Source organism: Cryptosporidium andersoni (genome assembly GCF_001865355.1).
Source record: "Cryptosporidium andersoni isolate 30847 chromosome Unknown contig_2, whole genome shotgun sequence".
NCBI lineage: Eukaryota > Apicomplexa > Conoidasida > Eucoccidiorida > Cryptosporidiidae > Cryptosporidium > Cryptosporidium andersoni.
In genome coordinates, this window is record NW_027122843.1 from 208595 (window position 1) to 225263 (window position 16669).

General features: G+C 29.3%; 6 protein-coding genes and 1 further gene across 6 annotated transcripts; 4 read left to right on the forward strand and 3 right to left on the reverse strand.

The window, feature by feature from the left end:
- Positions 1-133: 133 nt before the first annotated feature.
- cand_001080 (nucleoporin autopeptidase family protein) lies at positions 134-6434 on the forward strand (the record flags this gene model as incomplete). Its single annotated transcript, XM_067210357.1, has 5 exons — positions 134-347; positions 443-4851; positions 4954-5952; positions 6058-6064; positions 6307-6434. The coding sequence occupies 5 exons, from the start codon at positions 134-136 to the stop codon at positions 6432-6434; spliced, it is 5757 nt and encodes a 1918-aa protein (XP_067068432.1).
- cand_001090 (uncharacterized protein) lies at positions 6058-6723 on the reverse strand (the record flags this gene model as incomplete). Its single annotated transcript, XM_067210358.1, has 3 exons — positions 6058-6411; positions 6509-6630; positions 6696-6723. The coding sequence occupies 3 exons, from the start codon at positions 6721-6723 to the stop codon at positions 6058-6060; spliced, it is 504 nt and encodes a 167-aa protein (XP_067068433.1).
- Positions 6724-7848: 1125 nt separating this feature from the next.
- Positions 7849-9108, forward strand: cand_001100 (prenyltransferase and squalene oxidase repeat family protein; the record flags this gene model as incomplete). The annotated part of the gene is made up of 1 exon (XM_067210359.1): positions 7849-9108. One exon carries the CDS (start codon positions 7849-7851, stop codon positions 9106-9108), a length of 1260 nt encoding a protein of 419 aa, XP_067068434.1.
- A 103-nt stretch (positions 9109-9211) lies between these two features.
- Positions 9212-9526, forward strand: cand_001110 (CSL zinc finger domain-containing protein; the record flags this gene model as incomplete). The annotated part of the gene is made up of 1 exon (XM_067210360.1): positions 9212-9526. One exon carries the CDS (start codon positions 9212-9214, stop codon positions 9524-9526), a length of 315 nt encoding a protein of 104 aa, XP_067068435.1.
- A 166-nt stretch (positions 9527-9692) lies between these two features.
- On the reverse strand, positions 9693-12479 carry cand_001120 (DEAD DEAH box helicase family protein; the record flags this gene model as incomplete). The annotated part of the gene is made up of 1 exon (XM_067210361.1): positions 9693-12479. The coding sequence occupies one exon, from the start codon at positions 12477-12479 to the stop codon at positions 9693-9695; it is 2787 nt and encodes a 928-aa protein (XP_067068436.1).
- A 250-nt stretch (positions 12480-12729) lies between these two features.
- On the reverse strand, positions 12730-13059 carry cand_001130 (uncharacterized protein; the record flags this gene model as incomplete). The annotated part of the gene is made up of 1 exon (XM_067210362.1): positions 12730-13059. One exon carries the CDS (start codon positions 13057-13059, stop codon positions 12730-12732), a length of 330 nt encoding a protein of 109 aa, XP_067068437.1.
- A 1162-nt stretch (positions 13060-14221) lies between these two features.
- Positions 14222-15925, forward strand: cand_001140 (hypothetical protein).
- The last annotated feature ends 744 nt before the right edge of the window (positions 15926-16669 follow it).

Below are 16669 nucleotides of genomic sequence, written 5' to 3' on the forward strand. Positions count from 1 at the left end.
AATATCTATTTGTAATCTTAGATATTGCCCAGTTATTTTAGGCGCTTCTAGGCGCCTATATGTCTGGTGGGGCTTTATATTGCAACTGCGTCGCGTGTGTACTTTAACTCTTTTCATAATTATTAAGTATAGAATGCTCGGAGGTGGTACTTTTAGTTCAAATTTAGGTCAACAACCTACGGGTGGTTTATTTGGTCAGTCTACAACTTTTGGAAGTGGCCTTGGACAACCTGCAGGAGCCTCTATAGGTCAGAATACGTCGGGTATAACTCAATCGTCTTCAGCAGGGTTATTTAACTCTTCAACCTCCGTTTTTGGAAGTGGAGCATCTAATACTGGCTTGTTCGGTAATAATAACCCTTCAAATATAGGTAGGCCTTATATATTATTTCTTGAAAAAAAAAGTATTTTCTACTAATTAAACATTGATATTACTTTGTAGGTTTTGGTCAAGTTAACACATCATCAACATTTGGACAACCTTCAACTGGTTTATTTGGTCAGTCAGTTGGTTCTTTTGGTAATACAACTCCGGCTACATCCCAACCAAGTATATTTGGGGCACCCTCAGCAGTTAATACAACATCTGGTATATTTGGTTCTAGCACTCCTAGTACAAACTTATTTGGATCATTTCAGAATTCATTTGGGAATTCTACTGGATTTGGGAGTCAAAACCAACAGCAATCCCAACAATCAAGTACAGCAGGATTTTTTGGCCAACCTAGTAATACTAATGCAAGTATATTTGGATCATCTACTACTCAAACTTTTAACAATTCAAATACCTCGCCTTTTGGGAGTTCTTTGACTCAAAATTCAAGTGTATTTGGTACTGAGAAGCGAGGAACGAAAGGTATTACATTTCAACCAATTGTAGATAGTGACAGCCAAGCAAGGATTATGAGTATTGTATACCAAAAAGATATTGATCAGAAGAAATCTGTAGAAGAAATAAGGTGGGAAGATTATCAGGAAAAACGAGGTCCTTCAGGTAGTATATCTAGCGTGGAGACTACTACAAGTACCCCTTTGACATCAACTAACCCTTTTAGTATGAATACATTTGGTACATCTAATAGTGGTGGATTTTTTGGTTCTACAACAGGTACTACTACTACAACAAATAATTCTATATTTGGACAACCTACAACTGGATCTTTAGGAAGTACAGGAGTGGCTACTTCTGGATCACTTTTTGGTTCATCATCTGCACAAACTACAAACTCAACAGGAATATTTGGAGGGTCATCACTATTTGGATCTACTAGCCTTAATACTCAGAATACTACACAAGGTTTTGGTATGTCAACAACTCCAGCTACAGCTAACTCAGGTTTATTTTCATCCTCTCTAGGAACAACTAATTCTGGAGGATTATTAGGCACAAGTGCCAGTAATACAGGCTTGTTTGGTCAGCCAGCAACATCTACTTCTAATTCCGGTCTTTTTTCACAGACAACAACAACAAGTAGTTTTGGTGACTTTAATAACTCTTTATCTAACAAGCTTACTGGAACATCTAATTCATTTGGGCAAACAACTACAGGAATAGGTTCTACTAGTTCCTTTGGTACGGGAATATTACAAAACCAGGGGAACACATTTGGAACAGCAAATACAGGACTTGGAACCTCACTTTTTGGTCAGCCAAACACTTCCGGATTATCTACAGGAAGTAATCTACTTCAAACATCTGGAAGTTCTAATAATAGTTCCTTAACAACAACGAATTTATTTAGTTCTACCCAACCAGCAGGAACTAGCTTATTTGGAAATACAAATACTTCCAATGGTTTTACATTTGGAAATATTGGAACTAATTCTCAACCTTTAGCATCAAATCTAGGTATTTCTGGATTATCAAATACAAATTCTGGTCTATCAGGGCAAACAACTCATAATCTTTCACAGCCTTCTTTAGGATCTAGTATAGGCCAGAATAATCTTTTTGGATCTCAAAGTACTTTATCTTCTACTCCATCTTTATTTAATAATACTAGTTTAACAAATATGACGAACTCAAATTTATTTGGTATGACCAATAATACCTCAAATCAAAATCAGAACTCTCTAGGACTTCCTACAATAAGAACTATTTCAAATTCACAATTAACAAATATGAATTCTACAATCAACTCAATTAATTCTACATCAAGTATTAGTTTAAATAAACTCAATTCACAAAATAACTTTTCTCTTCAGAACTCTTCTGATAGAAACAAATCATTGTGGCTTTGGAAACCATTACCACAATGTATAACAAGGTCTGGAAAATATCGTTTTGAATCCTCACCACAGGCCCACTCTAATGAGGGGACTAATACATATCAGAACAGAATAAATTCGGAATTAGCTTTGCCAGCATTAGCTGCTGAAAGTGCTAAACATACTAATTCACTATTGACATCTGTTCGTAGAGTAGAGAGAAGTGCGGATTCTCAAACTCCGGCCACATTTTTGAACTTGCTAGAACGTCAACAGCAATTCTATGATGCTATTCAATCTCCAGAAGGTACAAATTCTCCAATTAGTAATACACAAAAATCAATGGTATTTAGTACAGTTCATAGAACTTCTCAGCCACATTTCTCATCAATAGATGAAGCATTCGAGGATGCAGTTGATGATGCAAATCTTGTGAAATCACCTAGGCAATTAAGAAATATTTCAGATAGAGAACCCACATCAGTTTCTGGTCTACTTAATTTGGAGTCTATATCTAGAATGTCTAAAGATATACAATTTTCTAAGGATCATACTAGAACATCTATAGGAAGAGCAAGTATTGAAAGTATAGGCTCATCTCGTACTCCTCATATAGCAGCACCAAGGATTTCAGGTACTAATTCTATGAGTTCTGAGAGACCAATAAGAACATCTATTGGACTTACAACGCCTCGTCCAATACTTAGGAAGGCTGAAGTAAGTAAATATGATATTACAGGGACTTCTAATACTACTCTTAACCTTATTGAACAAAAGGAAACATATTCAAGAACAAGAGAACAATTTATTGCTTCACTTACTCCAATATTAACTAAACCTTCTTACTATTGTATTCCTTCAATTGAAGCTTTAAGTACTTTTACCGAAGATAGACTAGCTACTGTAGAAGATTTCAGAGTAATAAGGGAGGGAGTCGGAGAAATTATGTGGCCTGGATTAACAGATTTGCGTGGATTAAATCTTGACCATATTATATCTATTGAGCCTTTATGTGTTTCAGTTTATGGGGAAGATGATTCAACAATCCCTGTAGGGGAGGGTTTAAATAAAAAGGCAATAATACTCCTCAAAAATTGTAAACCTAAAAATATATCAACTAGTGGTAACATTGAAGAATTCAATGCAAAAAGAATATCTCAAATAAAAACTTATACTGAACAAATGGGAGCTACATTCATATCATTGGATACTGTAACTTGGGACTGGCGTTTTGAAGTTGCTCACTTTTCGAGATATAAATTCCCAGATATAGAGTCTTTTGAGAATCAGGAACCACAAAGTAATCTAAACGAACTAAGTAAAGATATGATATTTCCAAATAATATTACGAAATCTCCAATAAATTCAAATAATGAAGAGTTAGTTCAAAGTGTTAAACTTAATAATATAGAAAGCAAGAAGGCTACTCTTCAATCCAATAGGCAGAAGATTTTACAAACAGGAAATAATCAACTAACTTCTCTATATTCCCAATTAACTAAAGATTGCCATAAATTTGGAAGTCGTTGTTTATTATCACTAAATACAGTCAGTTCTAGAAGTTCCATTAACATTAGTTCAAATGGTATTATTGTAATTCCTCATTGCACTAATAGTCATTCTAAGTACTCTATCTGTTCTAGTCGTACTTTAGTAACATTTTATAAACTCTCTATAACTAATATAAATCTTCAAAACAAAACAATAGATATGGGGACAACTAAGTGTAATCTAAATGAAATTCAGAAATTAAAAGAAAATAATCCTAATAATAAAAATATACCAAGAAGAGTAATTAGAGCATGGTTAAAGGTCTACTTTAACTTGATTGGAGATCGAGAAACAACAATTAGTAATGGTACTGTTTCACTTCACACTTTAATTAAGTTAACCTTTTTGTTATGGAATATAAGTAAACAGGAATTAATAATCTCAGAACATCTTAGAGATCATGAAGACATCTATTATCTTGCTTCTTACACAGAAGAAACCTTATGTCTTTTATGTAGCTTGCTATTTTTTCATATTAAATCTGAAGTATCAAGTAGGAATTCTCAGACACAAAATCAAACTTCTCAAATGATATTTGAGTTTGTTAGCTGGTGGTTACAGAAGGTGAATAGTAAATTAAATAAAAATTTCAATAAAGATTATAAACCTAAAACAAATACTCTTTCTGACTATGTCAATAATATTATGCTAAATATGACAAAATATATTAGTTCTGGGCTTATACCAGAAGGTATCTTAGAAAGTATAAATGATATGGGATCTTTAATACTTCCTCGTCTTACTGCTTTATGTGCTGCTAATGGCTATGGAGTAAATATAAATATTTCTCAAGCTGTAGCAGATACTTTACTTTGGTGGAAATATACAGGTTTGGAGGTAAGTATTAGTGACACTACTCTTTTATTAACCAAACTTTTGGCAGGATACATAGATCCCTCAGTTGCCTCCATAGCATTTAATTGGCGTATAATATTTGGAATGCTTTTGTGGCACCCTCCCGTATCAGAAAATAAAATTTCAGAATCCAATAATGGTCTAGTTTATAATGCAATGGAAGCTTATGAATTAAATATGAATGGTAAATTTTTATTCCTTACTTCAGAAGATTCTAATAAACAAAAAATCACATATGTAAGTCATCAAACAGCCAAACAAGATCAATCTCCTGACAGGTATCATTCTGATCTTCAATTTTGGTTATTAAAGTTTTTTAGCTTTTTAGACTATAATCAGACACAACAAGAAGCAGATCAGTGTATACCAAAATTATCTAATATATTTGAATCAAATTCAAACATGTTATCAATGGATTTTTCTTTAGTATGGATTGTAAGCAATATATTGGATATGTATCTTCAAATTTCCCATAGAAACCAATATACAAAAGATATATCTTCTAATTATATGAACAAATTACACCTCAATTTTATACAGCAATTAGAATTTATAGGTCTTTGGGAGTGGTCTCTATTTGTTGCACTCCATTTACAAAAAACAACTAATACTTCTATATATTCACATATTTTCCATGACATACTTCTTAGAAATATACCGAATTCTTTCCCTATTCACTCAGAATTCTCAGAAGAAAAATTTGAAAATTTATATTTATGGAAATTTCTTATCAATACTCTAGGATTACCGAAAATTTGGCTTCTTGAAACTTTAGCATGGAACTTTGCCTATAGTGGGAATTTTGAAGCTGCAGCTTCTTCTTTACTTTTACTATATAAAACCTATTACAAATCAGATGAATGTAATTCTGAAGAAAATATTTTACTCTTTTCTCGCTTTATAAATAATTCGGTAAATTCTCAATCTGAGATTATTATAAATGTAGTTGAATATTTATTTGATATTCATGTTCTACCTAAATTATTAATGGAACTATCTACAATATATTTTACAGAACTCAAAGAACAAAGTAATAGATATTTACAATATGCTAATCTATCTAATAATCAAAATATTATTAAATTACTTTTACAAACTTATTCATATTTTGAAGATATACATAACCCTGATTGTACTATATATACTAGATGGAATATATGTAAATTACTAGTAGAAACTACAATTTATTTCCTTAAAATAATTGGTCTTTATGATCTCAATATATCTGAAAATTATGAAATAAATAAATCTACTACAGCTCAAGTAAAAAAAAATCTTACTCAAATATTGCACAAGCAGTTTGAAGTACCCCCATTATTAGAATCTACACTACTTTATGTAATAAATCATGATTGTTGGAGACTTATGAATAGTTTATTAGAAAATTACTAAATGATATATATAGCTAAATTATATCTTATTTAAATATTTTAAAGTATAAAGTTAGTTGGTATCTATAAGTTTTGCATTGAATTCATCATTATTAGCCTTTAAACCACGCATAACTATATCAAATCTGTTACTCTTCTGTAAAACTTGGTTATTATTAGCTTCATTATTTGGGTCCACTATATTTTGGTTAGCTATTTTATTTCTTATATCTCTTTTAACTTTTTTTAGTGCCTTCTTTTTATCAATAGAACCTGTTTCATTACACTGATTACTTCCATTGTACTTTATAATCATGTTAAGTAATTTTACTACACCCCTTGTTGCAAATGTCCTCAAATTCTTCTCAATCTCCTGTTTTGTGGCATCTGGTTTGCAATGTACAATTTGTTTCTTTTGAAAATAATCCTGGATTAAACAAAATTAAATAAAAAAAAAGTCAATGTTAGAATATCTTATTAAAAATGAAAAAAGTACAAAACTTGCTTTAAAAAAAAAAACTTACATTTATGTGCTTTGACTTCTTTTTTGTACTTTTTTTACTTGGCCTTTTTAATAAATAAGTTCTCTTTTCAGCAAAAATAGGATCTCCCTTATCCAAATTTCTAGAAAGTATGCTTGAAGCAACTAAAATTATATTTGTCAAATTGACAATAAATTATATCAAAATTTAAATTGATAATTTAGCATACCTGTAGAGATTGTCTTTGTAGATACCATCTCTTAATTTTTTTCAAATATAATACTAGCTAATCATTAAGAGCTTGAGCCACTGAAGGAGTAACCAAGGCGGTAGTGCAATTCTGCAAATAAGATATCAAATACTGAAAGAGAAGGAAAGAGAGTAGACTAAAATTAATGAAAGGAATTAGATTGAAGAGATCTACAATATATGTCGAAGTTAATCTAATAAAAACTTTTTATATAATCTAGTTCACTTTGCAAAATTCCAACTAATTTAAGCCTATTAGGGTTTCCTAGGGTTTACTATTGACTTCTCTTGTATGAATTATAAGCTTATAATTTAGTTTAAATAGATTATACATTTATTCGTGAAATTACTCAAATTACTAATATAATTTTTTGGAGTTCCTTCAAGATATTAGGGAGCTCAATCAACTTTCTTTTTATTCTATTTTGACCTCTAATTACTGGAGCGCTTTTGACTTTATATATTCACATTACAGGGATAGGAATATATTTGTTCTTCTATTTAAGCTTTAAACCTTTTTCCGCTCAATTTGTTATATACTAATTAACATAAAGTTAATTTTAGAAATTTATTACTCCCTGTAAAATTGCAATAGTATGATTAAACTTTTTATTAAGTAATATATTGGTTTTTTTCTATTCAATTTGTTTTAAATATTCTGGTTTTCATATTATCAAATAACTAATATATTACATACGAAATAATAATAAATCCTAAATTTCTTCTACTAATATATATTTAGAATCTAATATTACAAGAAAACGATATCCTAATTACAAATTGAATATTATTGGGGAGGGGGTATAAATACTGAATCAACCAAGTAAATAAAGAATAAGTGTTTATAACTCTAAATATTTAAATAACTTGATGAAATCACTGTAACTCTTGCAAATACTAATATCTAATATACAATATTTGTAGAACTTACTACTTTTGAATTTAAAAATAATAGGATCTGTTTGTGGCCTTTTTTTAATTGATAAAGATTAGATTTTATAGATGGTTTGTAAATTCTGAATTGAGTGAGAATGAAGATATTTTTAATATTGATAGTTACTAGATTTAATAAGAGATAATTATATAATAAATATATAACTTCAATACAGTGAGAATCCAAATATAATTGAGCTATGTGCAATAATAACAGAGAATTGACTTTTAATATATCAATTCATGAAAAGTATTTGAAAAATCTTTTTAAGGAATCAGTAAAGGAATTAAAATCTTTTAATACACAAACAAATTCAATGTTTTTATGTGGTTTGTATTGGTTTTTGAGTTCATATACATTGGTAAACATGAATATAAAGGATAGTGAAATTATTATAAAGTATATGATTGATATTCTTACTAAATGTGAGATTAAAATAGATAGGGATTTAATAAATCAAGAAATAAATGGATATTTGATGAGTCCAAATATTCCAACATCACCAAATATACTAGCAACATTAAGTGGTTTACAAGTTATTCACTTACTCAAAATATTAGGTGTGAATAACTATGTAAGTAATTTGGATAAAGATAAAATTATACTTTTTATTTCATCTCTTTGCCATTTTAGAGGAAAGTATTGCTTTTATTCTAATTCATTAGACTCAATTAAAACAGAAGATATTCGTTTTACATACGCATCATTGGCTTCGCTACATTTACTATTTATATATGGAAAGGAATTTTCAATATCTAAAGTACAAATTTCGAAATTAGTAACATTTTTAAGTGATTTACAGAATCCTGATGGTGGATTTGGACGACGCCCAAATGAGGAGTCTCATGCTGGACATACATTTTGTGCTGTGGCTTCTATAGCAATTATTTCATATCATTTTAGCATAGAATTATTTTCTAATATAAAATTTAAACGTTTAGAAAGATGGTTATTACAAAGAATTAACTATTTCCCTAGCCACTTTAGCAACAAATATATTAACCCAAATACTCAGAATGAAGTGAATAGATCAATTTGTTTTAGTGGTAGGCCAGGAAAGGAATGTGATATATGCTATTCATGGTGGATTATGGGTTGTCTTAAAATACTTAGTCAAATAACAAACTCTAAATTTTTTTCAGTTGCTAGCTTACCAATTAATGGCAAGAGAATAATACAAGGTATTATTGAACATCAAAATACAAAGACAGGTGGATTTCAGAGAATACCTTTTGGTCTCAATGGAACTTCCCATGTTGATCCTTTGCACACCTTTCTTTCAATAGCTACAATATCACTATTAAAGGGATCTATGCCTACTTCATATACATATGAATGTAATAAGGTATCTATAAATCCATCCACGTCACAAATTCGTTACTTTATATGTCCAATACTGGTATTGCCATTTTATGAACCATGGAATTTGAATGAAGGTCAAAGTAAGTTAAGAGACTAGTTAAGTAGTATAGTAAATGCAGTGACTGAAGTTTACAAGCGGTAAAATGTCTCCGCTTTCCCTAAGAAGCTAGTCAAATCCAGTATTCTTGTAAATTTTCAAGATGAATAATCTTTTTGGAATTATTTGGAAAGAAATTAAACTTTTAGATATGAAGTGGTTTGACTACAAAATGGAGACTCTCTCATATGATTGTTCCTGTGGAGATATATTTTTAGTAGAAATCCGGGATTTAGAGATGATTATTGCAGATCCGAACTCAAAAACACAAGTATATAGTATTATTCTACAATGTGAAAGTTGCTCCTTGAAATTAAGACTCGTATTTGACAAGGAGTCACTTGAGTTATTAAGGAAAACATCACCTTTAGAATGGAGAACTTATTCTGTGAATAGCCTTGAATCAGTTCAAGTATAAATTAGTGTAGTATACTTTGTTTGTATAGAAATATTAAACATTAATTATGACTGTATAGTTTGAACTATATATGACAAATTGTAGTCCTTAACTACATAAATTATAAATCTGTACAAGTATGGTTGTATGATTGTATCTAATGTCTCTTTCTAACACTTTTTATGGTCTAGTTTTTATTCACTTTTTGTCTTACTAATAAAATACTTCTATTTGGTCTTCCCTTTTGAGTAATTTTCACGGAATTTTTTTCATGGAACTCTTTATTGGATATAATTGAATGTTTGCGTCTTAATAATGGATTATTTTTAAGTTTATTTTTAAATTGTTGTTTGCGGCTTTTCAATATTTGTTGAGGAGTTTTTAGTTCTGAATATTGTTTCGCTTCTAAACTATTTTTAGAAGAGGATATAAGTCCTAAACGTTTTGCAATTCTTGTTTGCTTATGTGTTAATTTTATACCTTTATTTATGGCTTCAACCAAACCTTTATGTTTATCTCCTACTATAGGTAATACATTATTTTTTGAAATATCTTCAAATTCAGGTTCAGAAAGTTGAAATTTCTTCATTCTTTTTGCAGGAATTTTGACATCTTCTAATTCTCCTACAGATTGAATTTTCATATTACTATTTGCCATCCACTTCTTGTATTGACCCTGACATTTCAATTTTCCACGAACAATCACACCACTTTCATTATGTTTCTTAATTGAACCTGGTTCTGGCTTTTGTATTAATTGATAACGTTTCTTAGCTGCATTCCACTTTCTAACATATTTAGTTTTTCTTAGGTCATTATCTTCATCAGGATTAATATCAAAAGAGCTTGCTTCTATTGATAATGCCGATTCTTTTATATCTGATATTTTGTCGACTTTATATGGAATAAAAAATTGTTTATTTTCTTCCTCACTTTTATTAAATTGACCAGATCTACAAGGATTACGACGTTTATGAATTGCAAGAGATTGTTTAGGAATATCCAATTCCTTATTTTGATTTATTTTCTCCTCAAGGATTTCTGATAAATTTCTATCATCTAAATTTTCAGTTAATGACAAGTCTCTTCCAATTTGAGAAGATATTTTAAGTTTTTCCATTTTAATAGCAGATTGTAGTATTACTTTTCCAATATTTTTGCCTGGAATTGATAATTTATTACTAGAACAAGCCTTGGAATGAGTTGGTCTAAACTTTTTAAGATGAAATAGCATAGGATCTTCAATATTTAAATTACTTAAAATATCTCTACTACTTGTATCTCTAGTTAAATCAGGATGTACAGTCATTAGAAGTCTGGATGCCCCTCCGCACTCATCTAATAATTGTTTAGAGAGTTTAACACTTTCTCTTGAAGATGATGGTCTAGATTTTAAATATAAGGCATATGCAGCAGTCATAGATCTTCTATTTCGCTCAATCTCTGCATTTTCAGTAAGAATTCTATCTATAGTTTCAATTTCCATAGTTAAATCTGGTGTACCTGCAATTAATACAATGTCTCTTGAGTTCATTTCTTTAGACTCTTCATTCTCCTTAGTCTGTTCAATTTGTATTTTAAGTGTATCTATACTATAAGGTTGACTCTTAGATTTAAAGTCAGATTCACCACACATATCTCCTGTATTCAAAGAATCTATTTTTACAAAATTGTATTCTGACTGTTTACATATTTTATTGCATAAATCTTCATTTATTGACTTGAAATTAAGTTCAGTATCTTTTAATAAATTTTCTCCCATTTTTTCAGATTCTAAAGTTATATTGTTGTCTTTATCTCCAATATTAGAGATATCTGTAGCTTGTATATTTGGGTTCTTTGTTTTATTAGTTAAAGTAGATGCTCTGAGACCTAGGAATAGCATCAAATCAACAGTATATGGTAAATCTCTAGTAGTTACTAATGAAAAAGCTTTACCCATTTTTCCAGCTCTTCCAGTTCTACCAGTTCTATGAACAAATAATTTAGCACTTAAGGGATAATCGAAATTTATTACGTTCTCCAATAATGGTATATCAAGTCCTCTGGCTGCTATGTCTGTAACTATCATAACACGAGTCTTATTTCTTCTAAATGAATTCAGTTGAGCACTTCTCGCATCTTGATCCATATTTCCATATATTGAGCCTATATTTATATTGCATTCTGTTAAAATTTTAGCTAGATATTCAACATGGTGTTTTGTTGCACAAAATACCATAACACGTTCATTATATGGTATTGTAACTCTCAAAAGATATAGTAATGTTGCTAATTTATCATCTTCTCTTGTAAATATAAATATAAGTTTGAGAGTATCACTGATCAAATGATCAGAATCAAGCCTAATAAACTCTGGTTCAACAAGCTTTGCACGAGAAAAAGATACTAAACCTGTAGGCATTGTTGCAGATACTAAGATACATTGCCTACTAACTGGTATAATCTTCATTATATCATCTATTTGTGGCATTAAACCTGTTTCAAACAGTCTATCAGCTTCATCCAAAACTATCATACAAATTGCAGAGAGAGATAGCTTTGCTTCAACAATATGATGGTAAAGCCGTCCAGGAGTTGCAATAACAATATCTGGGTTACCAGATAAGTTTTCAAATTGCCTATCCAAAGATGATCCACCTGTTAAAGTACAAATTCTAATATCTGTCTTAATGGCAAATTTACGAACCACTTTATAGGTTTGTAAAGCCAATTCTCTTGTTGGAGACAATATCAAACCCCTAATACCAACAATAGTTGAATGTTTACAACCCAATCTCTGTAACATTGGTAGGACAAAAGCTACTGTCTTTCCAGATCCTGTTCTAGCCATAGCAACGACATCACGACCTGCTAAAATTGCTGGGAAGCATCTTCTCTGAATAGGAGTAGGAAGAGAATATCCAATATGTTTTATAGCCTCAATTATTGGACTTGAAAATCCAAAAGTATGAAATGCTCCACCTTTTGCCATTTTCAGATAACTATTCGCCAACAAGTCGACTATTGACCCCTTAGTAAGGTCATTGGCGCTTAATAGCGCTATAGATGATGCCACGCTTGTTGATTGAGTGTAACTTCCTCTAGATGTCAAATTTTAAAAATATCTTAGTCTTCACACTTAAAGTGAAAAAAAGATTATCATTAGTTGATATGAGTATTCTATGGGGAGATTTGTTCACAGGACTTTATTAACAGGTCGGATTCCTTCAATATTCTTGATATTATTTAGACTTTTTTTTTGAATTTCCTAAATACCTAGAAAATAACTTATTATTTGGTTGAATTAAGCTCATATAGTATACAGGGAATCTATCCAGATCTGGCTCAAAAATTTCTGGGTTTTTTCCAAGAGCCATTAGTAAAACCTCCTTCATAAGAATATACTTCGGGATATTACGTAAAGGTTCCCATTGTGAAATAAGAGAGAAATTTGTATATCGACTTTTGAAATGAGTGAGAGCTGGAGCTTCAGATATAGATTCAAATACTTTTAAATACCTTATAGTCCTATTTAAGTGTTTACTAATAGAAGAATATTTTGTCATTGCCATTGACGTTACACAATTTGCCTTGTAAATGGTGATAATAATGGCTATTACAAAATGCTAAACAATACCCAACTCAAAACTTAATAGATTATAGCTACTTGTTAGAGGTTTTCTTTATAGATTGATACTTTAGTAATAAATTCGTAATGAAATGTTGATATTTACTCACACCGCTTGATACCCTCTTCTTGCATCTTGTTTAGTTTAGTTTATATTAATTATTTTAACTTTTTTTATCACAGCTAAATCATTACTTATTGTAAATTCTTATTATAATTTATTAAACTTCAATTATAAATTAGAATTATATGCCAATTATATTCATCATAATTGTATTGAGCTTAGTTTATTTAATATTTCAAATTATTACCAGACATCTTAGTAATATATTCCAATTTTTATATATACAAATATTTTGTAGATCTTATACTTCATTAGGTTTATATTTATTCTCCTCAATATCTCGAATAATTTACTTTGATAATTATCATAGTCTTATAGCTCATATTAAGTTTATACCCAATATAACTTCATCATCTTTGTCTGAATATACTGAAATAATTGCACTTTTACCAGAATAGATCGTAAGGTAAAATTTTACTTATAAATTCTCTCATAAAATCATAATGGAGAGGTAGTCTAATAGCTAATAGATGTTTATTAAGAATTTTCATTATATTTAGCATAATTCCTTGTTTCTATTTCTAATGTTTTAACATATAAATTGGAATACTTTCATAAGAATGAGCTATTGGATATTACTTAATTATTAAAAAATACTCACTATTAAGATCTAAATTTAGTTTGTGATCAGTTAAACCAATTTATATTTCATATATACATATACACAATATATATATGAAAAAGAATAGTTAGAAATACTTTATAATTATCCCTTTGATATACTTCTATATATATACAAGAATATTTCTATAGTTTCGAATCGTCTAAGACTTTAAAAATGGAAAAGTTGCATGTAAATTATCTACTTTTTTCAAGTCTTCTAGATGTTAAAAATAAAAGTTTCTTAATATATTTGGTACCATTACCATAGTACGTATAGTTTAATAATAAAGGTGCAACTGTTGCGGTACAGCATGAAGAAATAATTTACTCTGGACTATAGTAAAAAAAAAAAAAAATACCTAACTAATTACTAAACCATATGAGAGCTGATAAAAGATTAGTCTTCATATTGAACTTTATTTCGTGAGTTTGAACCTTGAAAATAGTGTCTCTTTGAGTACTTAAACTCAACTTATTTCCTATTATTTTTACTTGAATACTTTTTTATTTAGGATTTGTACGTTTATTTTGGGTATAATAGGTTTAATTTATCTCCCATATTTTGATAGTTCTACTATTATAGAAGAACATGCTTTTTCAGAAGGCAACTCCAACTCTTTATTTCCAAATAAATTACTTTTGGAAGCTAAAAAAGCTACTCACTGTTTACTTATAGCTCAAACTGATATTAAAAATAGTAGTAATAAAATGTCAGAAATTTTAATGGAAATTTTAAGAAGAGAAATACCTCATTCTTTTTCAGATATTGCGGACTTAAAAGTGATGAAAAGACAATTTTCAGTTAATTCATTGTTTGATGAAGAATCTACAGTCAACAGATTTTCTGAATATGTATTAGCATTTGTACCTGCAAGACGTGGAGATAGCTTTGAATCTATTTTATTTGTAGTAAATTTTCCATGGTCAATAGAAAATAATTTTGGTGTAGCTGATGCTGCTGGAATAGCTATTGCCTTAGCAAAGTATATGACTACTGTAGAATGGCTTTCTAAAAATATACACTTCTTATTTACTGACAGCAGATTATCATATTCAGCAGGAATTAGAGCTTTCTTAAAGGACTACTCTTCTGAATTACCAAATTTAATATATACTGGTATAATTCGTACTGCTCTTGTTTTACAAATATTAAATTCAACCCCTTCAAGAATTTTAATTGATATAGGTAGGTATAAATAATACTGGGTATTTAATACTTTGCAACACTGGTACTTATTTAATTTGTCACTTTAATATTATTAACTTAATAGAGTCTCAAGATGGGATGATCCCTAACCAAGATCTTGTTAATGCTGTTGTAAAAGAATTTCAGAGTAAATTACCACGTCCACTTGCGTCAATTGATCCCAGAATAATATGGAATTCAATTATTAGGTAAGTGACTAATAAAAATACTAAAATATGATAAGATATAAATTTAAGAAAGATTTTAATAATCGAATTTTTCATATAGAGAGAACTAATTTTAAAACTATTTCATTATATTAAAATCATTTGAATATTGCTTTTTTTTTAGGCAAGCTACTAATGGTGGTTCTGAAAAAGCTCATACACCACTTTTACAATATTCGATTCCTGCATATACTATTATTTTAACAGATGATGAAACTCTTAAGGAATACGAATTAAAGTCTACTGATAAGCCAATATCTTTTGGTATTCTTGAAGATTCTGAAGATCCATCAACTAACTTTATTACTAGTCCTATTATTCAGTTAAGTGACTTAGTAAAAGCCCTTGAGGGAATAATAAGAATTCAGAGTAATCTCCATGAAGAGCTTCATCATTCTTTCAATTTCTACTTATTTACTTCTTATATATCCCATATAAGTTCTGGAGTTTATATTTATCCAATAATACTTTTATGTACCTCAGTAGTATTTCAAATAATATCTTTACTTCAAAGATCCAGTAGCCCTCTTTATTTTTTAATAAGCTTGGGATGCCTTGGATATTTTATATTGACTATGTTTCCTATATACTGGCTTATAAATAATGCATTAAAACTAACTTTATTACATAAGTTATTTAATTTATTATATAATGGTAAGTTTTGACTTGAAATTATTAGTTTCCGAATAAAATCTAATTTAACACTTTTTGAAAAGTGAACTCCAAAAAAGGTCTAACTAGTTCGAATTAAAAAAGGAAATTTATTAAATTATAATATTGACCTTATATTTACTGAAATATAATTGATAAAGCTACAATAATTTAGTATTTCCTTTAACAATTAAACCTTTTTGCAAGTTTACATTTTCAACTAGTTGTACCTTTCAACTATTCTTAGAGGTGTTTCCCTTAATATTCTTATCTACATAGCAATAATTCCAAACTTTTAATTTCTTATAACACTTTTCAGGTCTATTACCAAAGTTCCTTTTCTTCAAATATTCGACTCCTACTTGTACTCAAGATATCAAAATATATGACGGAGTACAAGGATTTATACTACTTTGGACAGTAATTACATTAATGACTGGCTGTTTTTCCATTATACTTTTTGTATACATCATGAATAATATATTACCAAGAATATTTGGAAATTCCACAAAATCAACAAATTGGAAATATAACATTAAATGTATGACTAAAATTTTAATTCGTTTATACATTGTTATATTCATTTCTTTGATGTCAATCTACAACTTTAGTCTTTCTTTTATATTAACATTCTTGATCATAATTTTAATAAATACTAAAATAAGTAACTTTTGGAGTTTCATAATCAGCTTTTTCAAATTTACTATATTTGAACAACTTACAAACTCTAATCAAGCTCGAAATTTTAAAGTTAATTCATTGG